This window comes from Pteronotus mesoamericanus, unplaced genomic scaffold (assembly GCF_021234165.1).
Source record: "Pteronotus mesoamericanus isolate MK-2021 breed Mesoamerican mustached bat unplaced genomic scaffold, CSHL_Meso_final contig_182, whole genome shotgun sequence".
NCBI classification, from domain to species: Eukaryota; Metazoa; Chordata; class Mammalia; order Chiroptera; family Mormoopidae; genus Pteronotus; species Pteronotus mesoamericanus.
In genome coordinates this window covers 33,584,864-33,604,251 of record NW_026555078.1, presented here as the reverse complement: position 1 = coordinate 33,604,251, position 19,388 = coordinate 33,584,864, and the positions used below count along the sequence as shown (strand labels likewise).

The 19,388-nt window shown below is 41.2% G+C and overlaps 1 protein-coding gene and 1 non-coding gene across 5 annotated transcripts in view; both read right to left on the bottom strand.

Moving 5' to 3' along the window:
• DDHD1 (DDHD domain containing 1) overlaps nucleotides 1-11,641 on the bottom strand; it is an 87,287-nt gene extending 75,646 nt beyond the window's left edge. For all 4 annotated transcript variants that reach the window (XM_054567551.1, XM_054567553.1, XM_054567552.1 and 1 more), the window contains exon 1: nucleotides 10,661-11,641. In XM_054567551.1, the coding sequence (XP_054423526.1) occupies nucleotides 10,661-11,516 (856 nt within the window). In that variant the 5' untranslated portion in view covers nucleotides 11,517-11,641. The remainder of the gene's footprint in view (nucleotides 1-10,660) is intronic.
• A 1,426-nt stretch (nucleotides 11,642-13,067) lies between these two features.
• Nucleotides 13,068-13,174, bottom strand: LOC129066112 (U6 spliceosomal RNA). Its single transcript, XR_008528649.1, has one exon. It is a non-coding gene; the product is annotated as a U6 spliceosomal RNA (small nuclear RNA).
• Between the last annotated feature and the right edge of the window lie 6,214 nt (nucleotides 13,175-19,388).

Sequence of the window (19,388 nt, the reverse complement as noted above, 5' to 3'; positions counted from 1 at the left end):
ATACACACATTGGGGAAAAGTACCTAAGGCCAGGGAAAATGACCACTGGAAAGGAGTAGGTGAAACAATCTCCAGAGCTCATATAAGGTTGCAAATAGTTCAACTTCCAATGAGCCAGAGTAAAAAAGACCTAATCAAGGACTGCCAGTCAAGATGGTGGCATAGTCAGACACGGCTGCTGCTTTGCACAATCACAACTAAATTACAACTAAAGAGAACAACCATCACTCAGAACCAACAGAAACTGAATTGAACTGAAGTCTGACAACTACAGAATTAAAGAAACCACAACCATCCAGACTTGTTAGGAGGGGTGTAGACGTATAATGAGTTAGTCCCACATCCACACATAAGTACATAAAATTCGGGAGAGCAGTCCCAGCCCATTACCAGGTCCCCCAGCCCAGGGTTCCAATGCCAGGAAGGTAAGTCCTCACAAGTTCTGGCTGCAAAAAACCCCCCAAAACCCCAGCAGGGATTGGGTTGGTGGAAGAAACTTCTGGAGCCCCAAGCAGTTCCTCTTAAAGAACCCACACACGGACTCCCCTACTCAGACTCACTACCTCTGGGCTCTGGCAATGGGGTGGCAGCTTGAGGGGCACGAGTGGCACGCAGGGAGAGGCTTAAGTGTCTGACATCAAAGTGAGCAGAGGTCATTGTCCCTTTTCTAAACCCTTCCCACACAGAGCAGACGGGTGCCTAAGATTCCATCAACCCAGCTAACACTGTTTGACCTGCCTTGGAGGTCCCCAGAGACTCCACCCCACTCAACTTACAGGCCCACCCAAGCGGCTTTTTCAAATGAGTGGTCTTGGCTCATGCTTCACAACTTCACTAAGTCCTCTCAATCAAGCAGCTGCTCGCCTCAGTGAATCCCAGACCCAGAATTAGGAGCCTAGATTCATAGCTTGGCTTTGCCTGGGAATCTCCAAGCCCGCAACAAGTAGCCGTCTCAGACTTCTTTATAACTCAGACAGGGTGGCCCCAGGCAAAACACAGGTTGGGGCTGATCTTGGCCTGAACCACCTGGGGAACCCCAGGGGTCAGCGCACCCAGTGGACAGCTACAGACCATCCTGCCCCTGCACAGCTGACCCTCCATGGAGGATGGAGGTTGGTGGTCAGTGGTCACAGCTAATCCTTGCAATTAACTGGCCTGGGGTAAATCCCTCCCATTGACCTTTCAAAAGCAATCCAAGCTCAACTACTGGAGGAAAGTATACTCGGCCCACATGAAAGGTGCACCTTGAGTACCCAGCTTCGGTGATAGGGGAGGCTGTGCCACTGGACCCTACTGTAGTAGGACACCTACTACGTTAGGCCACACTACCAAGAGATGGAGTCAAAACAGCATGACTTAATATATAGAAACAAATGCAAGGAGGCTGCCAAACTGAGAAGACATAGAAACATGGCCCAAATGAAAGAACAGATCAAAACTCCTGAAAAAGAACTAAATGAAATGGAGATAAGCAATCTATCAGAGGCAGAGTTCAAAACACTGGTTGTAAGGATGCTCAAAGAACTTAGTGAGGACCTTAATACCATAAAAAAGACCCAGTCAGAAACAAAGGATACATTAACTGAAATAAAGAACAATTTAAAGGGAAACAACAATAGAGTGGATGAAGCCGAGAATCAAATCAATGATTTGGAAAATAAGCAAGCAAAAAACCACCAATCAGAACAACAAGAAGAGAATCCAAAAAAAATGAGGGTAGTTTAAGCAGCTTGTGGGGCAACTTTAAGCAATACAACATTTGCTTCATAGGGGTCCCAGAAGAAGAGAAAGAGCAAGAAATTGTAAATCTATTTGAAAAAATAATGAAAGAAATTTTCCCTAATTTGGTGAAGGAAATAGACATGTAAGTCCAGGAGGCACAGAGAGTCCCAAACCAGATGAATGCAAAGAGGTCCACCCCAAGCGACATCATAATTAAAATGCCAAAGGTTAAAGATAAAGAGATGTGAGGGTAGGTGCGGGAGAATGGGTGAGAGATGAGGGGATTAAGAGGTACAAATAGGTAATTACAGAATATCCAGGGGAATGTAAAGTGCAGTAGAGGAAACGGAATAGCCAAAGAATTACACGCATGACCTGTAGATGTGAACAAGGGTGGAGGAACTGCCTAAGGGAAAGGGGAGTGCAATGTGGAGGGGGGTGCTGTGTAGACTAGGGTTGAGGGGGAAAAAAAATCAGGACAACTGTAATAGTATAATCAATAAAATATAATTTTAAAAGAGAAGACCTAATCCATGGAGCACTGAGTAATGCCCCCAGAAAGGTATTGTCCCAACTGTAGGGATAAATTATCCCAAAACTAAAGGCTGCTTTGACCGTCCTCATAAAGCTCAAAGAAAGCCTTGATAGGATCAAACTAAATGAAGTAACATAACTGTGTACTAGAACAAAGCCCCCAAATATTAAAAGAATGCTACAAAATCCAGTACACAACAGAAAATTTACAAGGGCATCAAAAAATTAACAAATGTTCAAAGGTAATAATAGAGATACAAGAAAATCATAACACATCCTCAATCTAAAAGGCAAGAAAAGAGGGGGAAAGGTACACCGAACGAGATAAATAGAAAACAACAAGCAGGATGGTCAATTTAAACTCAAACATCATTAGTCACATTAAATATAAATGGCCTAAAACACCAAATAAAAGGCAGAGATTATCATAATGGATTTTAAAAAACAATGCTATATAGGTAAAGATGTACAGAGGTTTAAAAGTAAAAGGGGAGGAAAAGATACATCATAAAATATTAATCAAAAGAATGTTGGGAGTGGCCAAATTATTATTAAAGTAGACTTCAATACAAGAAATAGAACATAAATAAAGGGGACCGCTTCAAAATGATAAAGGCATTTCATGAAAAGGATGTAACAATCCTAAATGTGTACGCACCTAATAACAGAGCTTCAAAATACATAAAATAAAAACCACCAGAACTAAAAGAATAAATAAATAAACATACAATTATAATTGGGGGACTCTGTCCTTCTCCTCAATAATCACTAGAATGAGCTTACAGGAAATCAGGAAGGATATGAAAGTTTTAAATTGAAAGGACAGAGCTGAAATAGGTAGGTCAAAGCAAAACAGGGATGAAATAAAGATACTAATTTGTGGGTTGGAAGCTAGCTTCTCTAGAACCCCTTCAAATGCAACTGTGGACTAGCTGAACTGGAAATTCTCTGAGTATAGGTGGAACAACTCAAGATGAAACAGCTTTCAGCCATTTAGACTGGAGGAATTAATGAATCTTTAGGTTTTGTGTTTTTTAAAAGATTTTATTTATTTACTAGAGAGAGGGAAAGGGAGAAAGAGAGGGACAGAAACATCAATCTATCGGTTGTCTCTCACACAACCCCAACTAGGGACCTGGCTCACAACCCAGGAATGTGTCCTATCTGGAAATCGAACCTGTGACCTCCCAGTTTGCAGGCTGACATTCAGTCCACTGAGCCACGCCAGCTAGGGCTGAACTAAGTGTTTTTAATGTGAGGTCTGTAAAACCCTGAAATCAGAATTACTTGGGATACCTAGTAAAGAGGAAGATTCTCAGGATCCAGGATCAGATCTCTTGAATGTAATATCCCAAGATGATCTGAGAATCTACATTTTTAACAATCTTGCACTTGACTGTTAGGGTCAATAAAATCTACAAACTACTGGTCTAACATAGTATGCCATTCCATAGGCAAGGGAACCCAGGAGAGACAATTCAGAGGCTGAAGAATATTCCACAGTCCTCATCTCTCCTGTAAAGGTCTTCATTTTGTTCAACTTCAGACTGGAACAAAATGTGATAGTTTGTGATTCCCAGAACTCTCAGGGGGTGAGATTAAATAGGTTTAAATATACACATATACACACAAAGAGAAGAGAAAGAAAGAGGAAAGATGGGGAGGTGAAGTGGAGGGAATATGTGTATATACGTCATCAAATTTAGGCTGAAGTAATTCTGGTAGAGCCATAGCTTCCTGCTCTTCTTTTTCAAAAATAAAACTGGTCAACCACACACCTTAATTTCTAGGAGCTAGGCTTTTAGCTTAGGAGCCAACAAACCAGCCTGGCTTAAACAAAATAGTCAACACTTACTGAACCAGGTACCATACTAAGTGCTCTCCATACATGTATTACAATGAAATAATCGTAACAACCCCAAAAAGCAAGAATTATCCCTATTTACAAAGGAGAAACTGGGCCACAGAGAGATTATAACTTAGTCGCATGGCTATGGTAAATCAAAGATTCAAACTAAGGGATTTGACAACAAAGATCTGTTCTCTGAGCCTACTTGGCTTTACTAACAACACTGGATACAAAGATTCGCCACTTTAAATCCCTGGACCAAAGGTAGACTGATATTTGAAGCTCAATGTTGCACCAGGAGCCAGAACCCAATTGTCACTCCTACCTCTGCTGGTTCGACTGCAGGTCAATTAAGAAAAATCTCTCCAAGTTTTCACGCCAAGGTCGCCACTGTAAGGGGACTTATGGGCCATTTCTGTCTTGCCAACATGGCAGCATGCCAAGAACACTACTGGCTCTGCCTCCACTGAAAGCTGAGTAGTCTTTTAGAAAGCTGTAAAGTTCTTTATTGTATCAAAAGTCCTGGAAGATGGTTAGAGATGCTCTAAATGAGATTTGGGGATGAAGTCAGTACCTCCCTACATCTGGTGACAGGATCTGCATACCAATAAAAGTAGATGTTCATGAATTTAGAATGCTTTTATGGGAAATAAAACTTCTCTCCCACAGACAGTAGCTTTACAAGAGAATGACTGGTACACTCCTCTGGGTCCAAGCCAGGAAGAATCAAGACGGTACAGCTCTTTCTGGGGCCTGAAAGACTAGGCAAAAATCAGTCAGTTTCTCACAAAAGCAGGCAACAGTTGTAGGGGTTCTAGGACTATGCCTAACAGAGAATGGATTACCAAGAGTCAAGGCCAAAATGCTAAGTCAGTAAAGAGACAACAAATCGAAATATGAGAGTTGAAAGCCAAGAATGTAAAGTGGGTTATAAATTTGAAAGGACAGAAGAGGCAGGCAAATGGAGAACTTATATAAAGCTATGAAAGTGACCAGAGGGGATGAGGAGAGAGGACAATGGTGGAAAGAAGGGGAAGGGACTAGACAAAGAACATGTATGAATGACCAATGGACATGGACAACAGAGTGGGAATTGACTGTGGGAGTGGGGGTTGGGAGTGGGATGGGTGGAGAGGGTGTAAAGGGGGAAAAATTGAGACAACTGTAATAGAATAAACATGACTTATAAATTAAAAAACTATAAAAAATAAAGCTATTATATAGTGTTTACTATTCAAGATCTTGAAATATTTTTCCTCATTTGTTACAACAATCCTAAGATGTAGGAAATATTATCCATATTTTACAAAAGAAGAAACTGTGGCACAAAGAATTTAAGTTGCCCAAAGTTATGCAAATAGTACATGGCAGGGCTGGAGTTTGGGCCCAGACAGTCTGCCTTCAGTGGTTATTTACATTCATAAACATTACACAATGCTCTTTCTCGAGAACAACCAGTAAAAACTGAAATGGAGGTGGAAGAGATGAAATTGATGAGCTGAGGTAAGGTAAGAGGTGATGTGAAAACAAAGGTAAACCAGGTCCACCCTTATGCGTTACCTACCATACACTTGGATGGGTTTTGCACCTGTCCATAAAAGACAGAAGAACCTTTTTAGTCAATCAGAATTCCAAACAACCAATCCAGTAAAAGAGGAAAAAGGGCATAACAAATGGAGGAAAGAAAGCCATACTAAATACTTTGAACATTTATATACAGCACTTGCATGACATGCAATACTATATTTGAGTCGCACACAAACGAGGTGGATAAATAACTGATACTAGATGGGTTTTTAAACGAATGAACACTGCAAAGGGAAAGTAAAGTCCTGAATGCCTTGTTCAGGTAGTACCAAGTCCTGTGCTCCACACATGTCACTCATTAGTCATTCATATCCTTAGGCTACTTCAGTAGGTCAATGAAAAATGCAGTCTTATGCAGGCTAGATATACAATGGTGTTCTCAGAAAACTATGCTAGGGTTCCACAAACCTGAGCAGCTAGGATTTTAGTGCCATTCAAAGCTGCTTTCTATTCTGGGCTAGTGGGAGATACTACAGTCAGCATGTCCATATCCGGTTGCTATTCCGTATAGTTCTGCTCTATTGGAGGCAGAAACTGATCAAGAAAGAGTGCCTTCTACCAGCTTGGACTCCATTACTTTCCCATGATACCCTGTGCGTCATAAAGGGTTATTAATCATTAAGGTTATTAACCCTAGAATGAAAAAGACCTAAGAGGTGATTACCGCTATCCCAAACATCACATAATGTGGGTACTTACAGAAAAAAAAAATAACAAAAAAACAAAACCAAAACCCTAATTTTCCTACCTCATTTTATTGGGAATATTATTTTCAATATACAGGGAGGGGCAAAAGTAGGTTTACAGTTTTGAGTTTATTCTTGATATACTTTTGCCCCCACCCTGTATTATGAATATTAGTTAATTTTTGAAGTGTCTGAAACTGCCCTGGCCAGTGTGGCTCACTTGATTGGGCGTCATCACACAAACTGAAAGGCTGTGGGTTTAATTCAGGGCACATGCCTGGACTGTGGGCTGGGTCTCAGTTAGGGGTGCGGGTAGGAGGCAACTGATTGATGTTTCTCTGTCACATTGACTATTCTCTTCTCTTTCTCCCTCCCTTCCCCTCTCTCTAGAATAAGAGAATAAATAAACAAAGTGTCTGGAACTTAAAATGGTTTAGAATGATAATAATGCAAGTAGGCCTTATAAATACACCAGAAAAGGGAGGGAAAGAAAGCTTATAGCTAAATGATTGCTTCTGGAAACTACACATTCATGTAAATATTTGGACAATTAAATAACTTTATAAACTTAGTCAATGAATGGATATTACATATTTTCTAGTGCACGCTGCATATATGAATCAGAATTGCTATACACTATTCTAAACTCCTCAAATATTTCTATAATGTTCCATATGCCTTCCCATAGCTATTACTAAATGCTTTGGCCACTTTCTTGCTAATATTTTTACAGTGTTTTGTCTGTCATAAGGTACAATTTTGCACTGGTCAGCATTATTAACTTTCCTGTGAGTTTCTACAAATAAGGTATAGTTTTCTGGGATTCTAAGCATGTTATATATAATTCTCAAAACAAGCCTATGACATAGCTACAAGCAGCTTAAGGAAGAAGTCAGGTAGCAAGGGAGTTCACTTAGGCATTACTCAGCAGTGATCAGGTTTTATCTAAAATTTCCACATGCAGTCAGGAAAATATCTTAACAGACAATGAAACAAGCACAAAATTTCCCATAATTAATACTTTTTCATATGTAGTACTTGCTTTGTATCTATAGATGAATTCTGTATCCCTTCTGATTCATGCACCCTCAAATTGTTTCAACTACTACCTGCTAGTAAGAGTTCAAAAGGAAGATTAAATATAAATTTAAATCAACAACTTTCTTTTGGACTAGATATAATTTGTTGGCCTTGACACCCAGATGCAGTGGGCTCAATTAGGCCACAAAAGTTTAAATGGCCACTGGAATGCTTCTACCATTCTCTGTAGGAACTTGTTGGACTACTTCTTTTTTTTTTTAACTTTTCACTACCACTATTCAGAAAGTTTCTAAAAGGTTTTAAAAAAATTAAAATGGGCCCTGGCTGGTGTGGCTCAGTGGATTGAGCGCTGGTCTGAGAGTCCAAAGGATCACCAGTTTAATTGCCAGTCAGGGCACATGCCTGGGTTGCAGGCCAGGTCCCCACTCATGGGCACATGAGAGGCAACCACACATTGGTGTTTCTCTCCCTCTTTCTCCTTCCCTTCCTCACTCTCTAAAATTAAATAAAAAATATCTTTTAAAAAAAGTAAAATGGGACAACAGTCAAAATCTGCCAAGTATCCTAAGAGTCCTTCCATTTCAAGAAAGGCTGAAGAGACCATACTGGGAATAAACCTTCCTGAGAAGGTGTGAAAACATAATACAAAGAGACTTGAAGAACCAATTAGATCAAAGTTGTATGGGATTTTGTGACAAGTGGGAAATGATGGACCAAAAGCACTATTGTATTTCCACTGTAGCTAATATGAAGGCCTGGGACACCAATGGGATTTATAGTGTGGAATAATTAGAAAATGCTACAATGAATTCAATATAGGTGTTGCTATTCAAGAAGACTAAGTTTCCCTCCGGGTTCCCTTCAGGTTAACTTCAGGTCCTCACTGTTTCTCACTTGATTTATGATATTAGCATGCTAACATGTCCTCCAACTCTCCAATTCAACCTTCGTGTTGTCACTTATCACTTGAATAACAGACAACCTTCAACTGTTTGATTCCCCTTTACTCACACGATAAAGTCTAACTGCTCAGCACTGGGTCCACCCTTTTCTTTTTCTTGCTACCTTCCCAAATGTGCCATTCACAAGCAGGTGCTCCTTTCATAAGCTCCTCCTGTTCCTGACCTAACACCTCTGTCTCTGTGGTGATCAAATGCTAAACCTACCTTGTGCAGCCCTGATTTTCTCAAAATGCCATGCAGTTTTATGCTTCTGTGTCATTGCATATGTTAACCCACATGCAAGCAATTACTTTCCCTCCACATCTCCATTTCTTCTGCCTAATTAAAGCAATGTTTTAGGACTTGGTCTTACATTATGTGGGAAACTTTCCCTATACCCTCATCCTTCAGTGGATCAGAAGCTCTTTGGGCACTGACTGCTCTAGACTATGAACTGCTTTAACACTTTCTAGCTGTGTGACCTTGGGCAAGTTCATTAATTTCAATGAGTCTGCTTCTTTATATGCAGAATGTTAGCATTTACTTGATATTAATATTAAAAAATGTGGAAAATCACTTTGTAAATAGTAAAACACTGTGCAAGCATTAATAATTTTGTCATAAGCCAAAAGAGCACATAGTATTGTAGGTGAATATAGTTCAGTTGACCTCAGGGTAAAATTCATTTCTCAATCTTGGAAAGGATGCTTGGAATTTTATCCAACTTTCTGGCTCCACTCAGTCCTTGTACTTCTATCTTCAAAGGAAAAATATCTACAGTGATGTCTAGGTCATTTGAAGAAAAGACTAAGTCGGAAGCTCCTGAAGGATAAGGTTTGTCCTTTTTTCCACCTTTCCTAATGCCTTCCTAAGAGTACTGGGTTATGCACAACTACACAGTAAAATGAAAGAGCTAAATGAATGAATGAATATAGCACACCTTGTCCTTAGTAAGCTTACAGTCAAAAGGAGTGATGTGGGAGATCCCATTAAGAATCTGGTCTTATGGAAAGGCTAAATACCTTCAATGTCATCTTAAAATGTAGCAAGAAATTAAATTTCCTGCTATGCTTATTTTATTTGGGGATTTGATACATGTTTTAATTGCTATGTTAGTGATTCATGCTTAACATATGAATGTTTTAATATTATCTGAATCACTTATGCAATTCAGTATCTACTTATTGAATATTTACTGCACAAAGTCCTATAAGAGTACAATGATAAGGTGATGGACTCTGCCGATAAAATTCTAACATATAGAAAGAAAGCTAAGTCATCTATATATAATTAATACAAAGCAGAATGTTGTAGTATGTGTGGAGAACTTAAGGCCAGTAACAATCAAGACATGAGTTAGGGCGCTGGGCTGTATAAACTAAAACTGCATATTACAAATTATTGGTGTCCAATAGCTCCTTTTACTATACAATATCTACTACATATTTTGCTACATGAAATGGCAGAGAGTTGATAGCCTTCCTCCTTAATGTAATTATATACCTGAGTTGTCATCTAATAAGTAGGGGCTCACTGTTAACATACATCACCCATATGTGCGAAGCAATTTCAAGCCCTTTAGGTGTGTCATCTCATTTAGTCCCCACAACAATCCTGAGGTAGATATACGTATTTTACAGATGAGGAAATCAGCGCACAGGCCTTGTAACTTTCCGAAGTCGAGACAAAAATAAAAATATGTAAACAAGGGCCTAAGAAACAAAAAATGACTATTCCATAGAATGAGCGGGCGCACTTGCCAGAACTGCTTTACGCAGTGCTTGACAACTCTCCGAGCGCACCCGGAGGGAACGGCACTTATCTCTTTTCCTTTCCCGCCAGGGATTTTCTTTTCCCTGGTCCGTAACTAAACTGCTGATTCTCGAGCAGATCCTCTCAAATATTCCCACTCCAGCAGACAGGCTGCTGCTATTTAAATCATAGGCAGTGCAGGATCAATGAGACCCAATCAGATACCCAGAGCACAAAGCTCAGGTAGAATCACGAGAAAATTAAACCTTTTGGGCAGGGAATCCGTTCCTGGATCGTCTCCAGGGGATGGCAGCAGCACCAGCTCGAGGAGGTGCTTCCCCGGTGGTATCCTCTCTTCCTGACCCCAGGCAGCCTGGATTTTGTCAGCTGCTCGTTTACCCTTCACCTGCCGGTGCCCCGCAGAATATCCTAACTACCCGGACCAAACACCAGGCCTCAGGCGCCTCCTTTTTCACGGGGATCAAGTCCCAAAACCAGCCCCTGCAGAGGCAGCCCGTCCCCGCTCCCTCCCCCGGCCGGCTACTCACGGTTCCAGTACACCGGGTAGCATTCTCCTTGGGTCACATCCACCTCGTAGAGGCCGCCCCGCACACACACCCGCTCGATGTTCACCAGCTGCTCCATCTCGGGCTCGTGCCTCGCGGTGCGCGGGCAGAAGCCGCAGACACGGTCCTCGTCGTCATCTTCCTCGAAGCTGGAGGCCGGGCCCGCGGTTGTGGCCGGGCCACACACATGGTCACGGTCTGGGTCCTCGGCCTGGGGTAGGCCGCCCGTGGCCTTCACTAGGGTCCTGAAGGCGAGCTCGATGCGGAGCGAGTCGTAGCCGATGAAGGGCTTCCAGGTCTTCTTGTCCTCCTTGTAGAACCAGCGCACCTCCTCCGGGCCCAGCTCCGTCACCACCTCGTAGCGGTGCCGGGCGGCTACGCCGCCAGGCCGGGTGCGCTTCCTTTCCCCGGGACCCCCTCCTGCCGCCCCGCCGCCCCCCGAGTTCGACGGCACCAGTGGTGACTGCTGCAGGGACAAGGAGCTGCCGCCGCCGCCGCTCTCACCCTCGCTGTAGTAGCGCAGCGAGGAGCCGGACTCCGCTGAGCTGAAGTCATAGTTCTCGTCACTGAGGCAAGGGTCCAGCGCCAGGTGGTGGTTGGGATCCTCCGCGCCCGGCGCCAAGTGCAGCCCCGGTTCCCTGCGCAGCAGGGCCAGGGGCACCTCGCCGTCGCCAGGGTCTCCGCCGGGCAGGTGGTCGAAGCAGCAGACACTACCGCGGAACGCCTGGTCCGCCTCCGAGCCCAGCTCCCAGGCGGCGCCGCCACTGCCCCGGCCGTTATGCTCGAGGCTCCGCGAGGACCCGAGGCTCCGCGGGGACCCGAAGTCCGGGTGATTCATGCTGTGGAGACGCTGCCCGCTGTCCTGCTCCGCGCCAGGCCGTGTCCCCAACGCTTCCGCCACGCATTCAACGCCACCGTCTTCTCCGCCGGGACTTCTTAATCTTTCAAATCCCGACCCGGGCTGCGGAGGCAGCGGCGCTGGCTCCGCCCCCCATGAGGGCTGCCGCCGCCTGCCGCCTCTGCGTTCCGCCGTCCACCCATTGTCACGCAGCCTGACGTAGGCGGTGCTCGCCCCGGCCCCACCCCGCCCATCTCGTGCGCTGCCCGGAAGCTCCGTCTCAGTCGGCGCCTAGGGCAAGTCATACCCTTTGCTGGTGGCTGGTTGGAGTCATCTCAGGGCACCTGGCCACCCAGTTCGGGGCACGCGGCAGCTCGTTGGATTTCTCAATTTTCTTTTGATTTCTTTCTCTGCTTCCTGTACTGCTGTCTTGGCCCCGCCCTCCTAGGGGTCAGAACCCCGATGTGGAGAGACTTACGCCAATCGTTGCAGTCTGGTTCAGCAAACCAAAGGTTCAGTTCAGATACGGATCGAGAGGGCTCTGGTTGTTGGATTCTCCTGATCGTTTTGTAACCTTAGGCCCGCTTGTGGCCCCAGCTGGACCTTCTCAGTCACCTGTTTCTGGTCCTTCCAGAATTGTTTGCCAACATGTGGGCACTCCGGCCCACGCCTCATACCTACCAATTCCTATTGTTGGCGTCACCACTCCCACTCAGAAACCCAAATTTAAACTTCCCTTCATATGCCATCTAATATTATCGCTCATCTTTCGATATTTATTTCCTGTTTTCTCCACTTCATTGTATATGGCCCTTGATGGTGACAAAGTCTATGTCTCAACCTGTCCCACACAGTGGGTACACACTGTTTATTATAATGATGGCGATCCAGCCAGTTGTGATACAAAGATTATTAGATTAAACACCAGAAAACAAGTCGGTTCTAGACTTACTTTTGCTAACTAGCCAGAGGCAAATCACTTATCTCCTTGCTCTCTTTGGGTTCCTCATCTGTAAAATAAAGTCATTATTGGATTGGTCTCTAAAGCCTCTTCTAGCAATGGAATTCTCTTGACCTTCAAGGTTTCTTCCTGTTCTTTATGTATCTCTGATTCTGTAACTCATTTTCTGAGTTCAAGTAGAATGCTGAGATTCCCCTGTGCAGTTCTTTTATATTGCAAAAAATGTTTTATAACCCTGTCACCCTGTGTTGACAATCCAGAGAAAAGCTCCAATCAAAGTGTTCTCAATTCAAGATCAAACAATATTCACTTTTTCCCCCCTCCCTTTGTGGTGAAGTCAGCTCTGTAGGAGAGTTTTTATCGCCGGGATCTAGGATGTCAGAGATTAAATAATTATTAAAAGTGTAAAAGTGTCTTAAAGCTTCTACGGTGTCTCATATTCATCTACTGCAGCTTTATTTTTTAATTGACTTAATCTTCATTATATTATTTTTCCATTACTACTTAGTCCCCTTATGCCCTCCCCCCCCCCCCGCCCCAGCAATCAGCACCGCGCTGTTGTCCACGTCCATGAGTCCTTTTTGGCTTTTGAACATATGGAACGGTTCATGAATTTGCGTATCATCTTTGCACAGGGGCCATGCTAATCTTCTCTGTATCTTTCCAGTTTTAGTATATGTGCTGCTGAAGCGAGCACTATACAGTGCTTTTGTATGAGTTCGGAAAAAAAGGCATTGCTTCCTGTGGGCAGATACAGAGCTGTGTTCATGGACTGGAATTCTGCCTCGATTTACGCTCTCAACTGGATAATCTTGTTCAATGAAAAACCTGGCCAACTGGACACTACAGCCCTGACTTAAAACAGCTAAGATCAGAGCCCTTGTTTCCATTTATACTGCTCTCTGAGCATTTGCTTATCAATTTCTTCTCCAGTCTTTCCGTTGACAATGTGCAGAATATGAAATTGGGTATGAGCTGTGATCTATTTACTGCTGGCGAAAGCATTCATTCTAGTGTTTTAATGGTCACCAGTTTGTCAGGCATCTCTGTGCTAGTTTCCGATACAAAAGAGAATGGGAGATACTCAGTTCCTTCTTTAAGGACCTTAAAGCTTAGTGGGGGATACAGGAAAGTGAACAGAGACATTAAAGTACACTGTGAAGAATACTATAAAGGGGATTTAAGATAAAGGTTATCACAATATTTAAAATATCTCTATCCTTTTAGGTTTCTTGGTTGAACATGACCTACCTATGTTGCTATCTGGTAAGACTATTTTAGCCAAATTTTAACTATTAAGTATAGTACAATTCCTATTAATGAATATTATCCCCTATAAAAAAAAGTTACTCCCTTCTCTGTGTTGAATGAAGGTTTCCATTGTTTAAATGTGCTTTCTAGGTTATATTGAGAAGATTATCATCTTGTGGTTCATTATATAAGGCCATACTATTTTAGGTAGTATGGTCATTCTTGAAGATGTTGATCCTCAAAGACAAACAAAAAACAAAACTCAAACAGACCACAATCCAGCTGGCAGGAAAAGAGAAGCCCAGATTCTCTCCTGACCTATTTTGGTGTAGAATTTGGTAAGGAGAGAAGTCAATCAGTGTTTGTGGGAGGTGAGATTGCTTCTGCCCCTCGCTGATGAGCTAGGGCTGGAAGGACAGACTCAAGTAGTCTGCCCGGTGCTGACCATGAACAAAAGATACTTGAAGTATAATATGTAACATCACTTAACTACGTGTTAATTTCCTTATTATTCCTTAACCATATCAGCTGGAAGTCTGCAAAGCTGCTCTCAACTTTCTTCTTTAAAAAGAAGACAGACAGACTAAGATACTCTCATTTTAAGAAACTGGATAAATAGTAATACTAAAAAAATAAAATAAACTCTTCTTTCTTCTTTTATGTGACTTCTAGTGGCTCTTCCTGCTATTATTTTCCTACTTTTGCTTTCTAGAGCATTTTTCAGGTCATATAATCCTGACAAAAAGTGGGAAGGGTTCTTCCTTTACAGTTCCTACCTGTTGGAACAGATGTCAGGTAGCGTCTCACCACTATAGCATTAGCATATACAATTGACATAGCAGTATCTGAACATCCACGGTAATATGCTGTAAAGCGTTCTATTGTATTTTACTAATTCCCCAAGACCAAGCCTCCTTCATAAAAGCCAAATAAGTATGATTGATTCAGACTTCTGGCACTTATGGATCTATGCTGCTGCAATAACCACGTGGATGTAGAACCAAAATTGAGGACATTCTCGTTGGTACAGGAGAGAAAAGGAGAGAAAAAGAGACAAAGTCGGCTGGCTTGTACAGTACTATGGAAGACTGAAGCAGCTTATCTGCACAGCCTGCCATCCTCCCTTCCCCATTAGGCATATGGCAAGGGCGATCTAACAACAATGGCCACCTTCTCCTCCCTACCTCTCCAAAGTTACATGATGCAATTTTGTGTCACCTATCCCTTTTTTTCTCCCATAAGGGTTTTCCCAGTTCTTCATTTTAACTCATTTTTACTTGCATCAAAATGTTAGGAGTAGGCTTATGCCACGTAATTTAGTCTGAACCAATAACCCATACCTGCGCTGGAAATGGCTTTGCTTAAAGATTCAGAATGAGGAAAGAGGGTAGTGATATAACCATACATTCATCTGCTGTGTCTCCTGTTTGATAAGCCATCCACTACATTTCAAATTTTATTTTATTTTATTTTTTTAGTATTACTATTTATCCAGTTTCTTAAAATGAGAGCATCTTAGTCTGTCCCGCCTGCTATACAAAATACCATAAACTGGAGCTTGGGAAGCTTGTGCCAGTAGATTTGGTGTCTGGTGAGGGCTTTTTAATAGACGGTCATCCTTTCCCTGGATCTTTATGTGTTGGAAGGAGCTAGGGAGCTCTGTGAGACCTCTTTTATGAGGGCTCTCATGACCTAATCACCTTCCAAAGGTCTTAACTCCTAACGCCATCACCTTGGTATTAGGATTTCAGGATGTGAATTTTTAGGGAGACACACAGAAAGAGAGTATCTTCATTGGTGCATAGACTATATGGAATGGTAACCTAGACTGAAACAGGGAACATTCATTAATACGTATTAGATGTCTACTAAGTTTCAGGTACAATGCTAAGCTCTGTAGAGAAGCATTCACAATCTAGAGGTGTCTTTACATAAACCCACAATGCCAACTTTTTGGTTGTTATGAGGAATATAATTGCAATGCCAGAATGACCACAGGAGTCATTCTTTTGCTAAAAACAATAGAGGAAGCCAAATTACAATCAAAAGGTAGCTAGGTGAGCAGAAATAACAGGAATACATAATGAATACAGTTATTTCTACTTCTATTTATTAATTCAACAAATATTCATTGTTTAATGCTATTTTGAAGATGGTTTGTTTTTGTTTTTATGTTTAACTGAAATCTCTCAAAACGTAGAATTATCAAATGCATTTACTTAAAGATTTGTAAGAGGTCTACCCACAAAATTGTACTTACCCAAACCCCAATCATACAATATTGATGTATACCCTATGAAGGCAACCACAAAATCCTCATCAGCTTAGTTTTATCAGAAAGAGGAGATTTGGCTATATTCCTGATCTTCCGTTGTAAAAGTGAGTGAGACAATAGCATAGGCTGCTGTGAGGTTCACATTACACATCCGTTGTACATGCATTTGATTACTTTTTTTGTGCTCCAGGATTTTTCCCTATTTCACCCCAGAGATAAACTGAAAGTACAGCTTTATTTATTCACAAGATATGTAACTCATATGGGCCTTCTACAAAATGTAACCATAATATTGTGCTGAGAAAGACTTAGAAGTAGCATCTTATGTGTGTGTGGCTTATTCTAATTTTCATACAACAAATGAAAAAGGAAAGAAAAAAAAACCTGTTTCATTAGGGATTTCTATTAGTCCACCTTTGGGTAATTTGCTGATTTTTTTTAAAGGACTGAATGGCAGAAATATTCACTCTTTTTGCAACTGCTGCTTAAGAAAGTGGGTTTATCTACACAGTTGGCATTTTGAAAGTAGGGCGTCAGCTTGAACAATACATGATTCTGGACTCAAAAGCCCACAAGCCCTTCCACACCTCTCCTGTTGGCTCTTTGAATCATATGACAGCTGTTATGGTCACATTGTTAACAAATTAAATTGAGATGGTAGAAAAGCAAAGTTCTACAGAAATTTAATCTTCAAGACTAAAAAAATCCTGTATTTTAGATATGAGAAATGAGTAACAATGACCTTGCCTCTATAACTGATTTTTCTTCTTAAGTTGAAAAGTTCAGGTTCAAACTAATTCTTAGTCATCAATGCCTTATAACAGTCCTTTATTTGATTATTCGTATTCTCAAGTTAGAAATGATAAACCTTGATCACTCATATTACTGTTTTTCTAGGTTAGAAACTAACCCGCAGGTATTCTTGGGATAATTTTAATGAAGATACAGGGGAACAGTGTATTCATTTCCTAGGGCTGCCATAACAAATTTCCACAAACTGTGATGTGGTTTAAAACAACAAAAATTTATTACCTCACAGTTTGAATATTGAAAGTCCAAGTCACAGTATTGTCAGGGTTTGTTCTTTCTGGAGTCTCTGGGGAAAACATTGTTCCATGCCTCTCTCCTAACTTCTGATTGTTGCTGGCAGTCCTTGGCATTCACATTTCTTGGTTTACAGCTGTGTTGCTTTAGTCTCTGCCAAAATCGTCACATGGCCTTTCTTGTGTGTCTTCCTCTGTGTGTTATCCCTGTTTTGTAAACAAAACAATAGTAACAAAACCAGAAACAGTCCATAGTAGGAAATATGGACATTGGAATAAAAATAGCAGGATGGTTAAATAACTTATTGTACATCTATGCAAAGAGCAGTTAAAAAGAATGTACTAACACAGAAAGGTCTCCAAGTCATAAGCAAAAATAGCAAGTTACAAAAAAATGATCTGTGGTTTGATCTTATTTTTACATTAAAAATACAAATACACATTCTATATGTGTATATAAACACATATTTGTACATATTTGTACATATTCACCTACATTTATGTATAGTAATGGTAAAAGTTTGAAAGGATAAGCTACAAATTACCCACATACTTACATCTGAATGTGGGGAAGAAATAAAGTTCTCTATTATTTGAACTTCATATGATTGAGATACATTTGTAAGTTATTACATAATTAAAAAATAACTTTTAAAACAAGGAAAATATAACAGAGAATAATATTCCTTAGTATTGATCACTCCCGCCTACATTTTTTCTTTTCCATGTTAATAGTTGATTAGCACATTTGAATAAAATCACTCTCTACAGGTGTCATAGAAATGACACATAAGTTCCAGACAACACCTAGGTTCAATTCTCTGTCCTGTGAAAGACTAGCTATGTGAGTGTTGATCCTCAGATTCATCATTGGTTACATGAGAATAATGACAATACTTGCCTCACTTTGTTGCAGTGAGAATTACTTAAGACAAAATGAAATAAAATATATTAAAGCTTTTATAGAGTCTCCCACTATTGTCACCTGCCATAGCTGGCAGCAAACACATTATGCAACAGAAGACCTTCCTATGTTTCAAAAGGTTTCTCTTTCTTTTTTGCCTTTGCTTTATTTTTATTTATTCATAACTCTTATGAAGTAGAAGCAATGATAGTCAGCATCTTATTTACTTAAGTACATTATTTTCAATAAGTACCTAATTTGTTTACATTTCAACTAGCCCTGTCATTCCTCAGTTACTTAACTTTGTTCTCAGAACTGTCGGCAAATCCATGCAGAGATCAAGGAAAAGGATTCACTTCTCTGACATCAGAGGAGCTGTAACTCATATCATCTTCTCTGGAATTGTTTGTAAACCTATTTTGGCTCCTCTACTTTAGTGCAACTCCTTGGAGAGGCCATTGGCCTGAATTTTAGGTGACATGTAGTCCTTGTTGCAACTCTGCCCTCTCCCCTACTTAATACTGCTGGCCTTCTTAATATTCTGGTGACACAGCCTGTGGGGTTAAGAACTAAAATTAAACATACTCTTCAATGTGCTTTGAAATCTGAGGAGCCCAGGGACCCATGAGATTCCTTGGTACCTACAAACATCCTCAAAGATCATGAAAACTATGAGAAAACCTCATTAGAACTAAATGAATTTTAAGGTAAGTGAAACTTCCTTGGAGTTTTCTGATTAGTAGTCTGAGTCAGAGGTGAAAACATGAAATTTGCTATTATAATTCTCAGGGAGGAAAGAGATGCAAATACAATTTTATGTTCAGTAGCATCTTTTACCTTCTTTGAATAACAGTCAGGCAATATTCTCCTACTTGTAAAATGAAGGACAATTGAAATGACCTCTCTCTCTCCAAGGATATTGGTTATTAGAAGAAGCTGACAAAAGATCAACTCAAATGAACAAATACATATGGAATGTCTATTAAGGGTCAGCCACACACTGCATTAGGGACAGAACTTACACTCCAGTGGGAAGGACAGACAGTTAACTGTACCATGGTCAAGCTGAAAGGAGGCGTGAGAAGGGCCGTTAAGCGTTGCTGTTGCAACACTTTGATAGATGCCCCGACCATCTGTGAGGCTGAGGACGGGGCTTTTCAGTCACAGAAACTTTCCCAGAAAAAGAGGTGCCTAAAGCAGAACCTAAAGAACAAACCAAAGGTAGCTGAAAAGGGAAATGGAGTGTGATGCAGAAGAAGATTCTAGTCAGAAAGAACCCAGAAAGGATTTGAAGAACTAGAAGACAGAGAGTGGATGGGAGAGATGAGAAAATCCAGATTATTGGAAAACCTAAATAGTCTAAAATAATAATCATAGATACTGTAGGTGTCTAAGGTATTTTGGGGGAAAAAAAGGTGTTATTTGGTGTGTGCTTCTT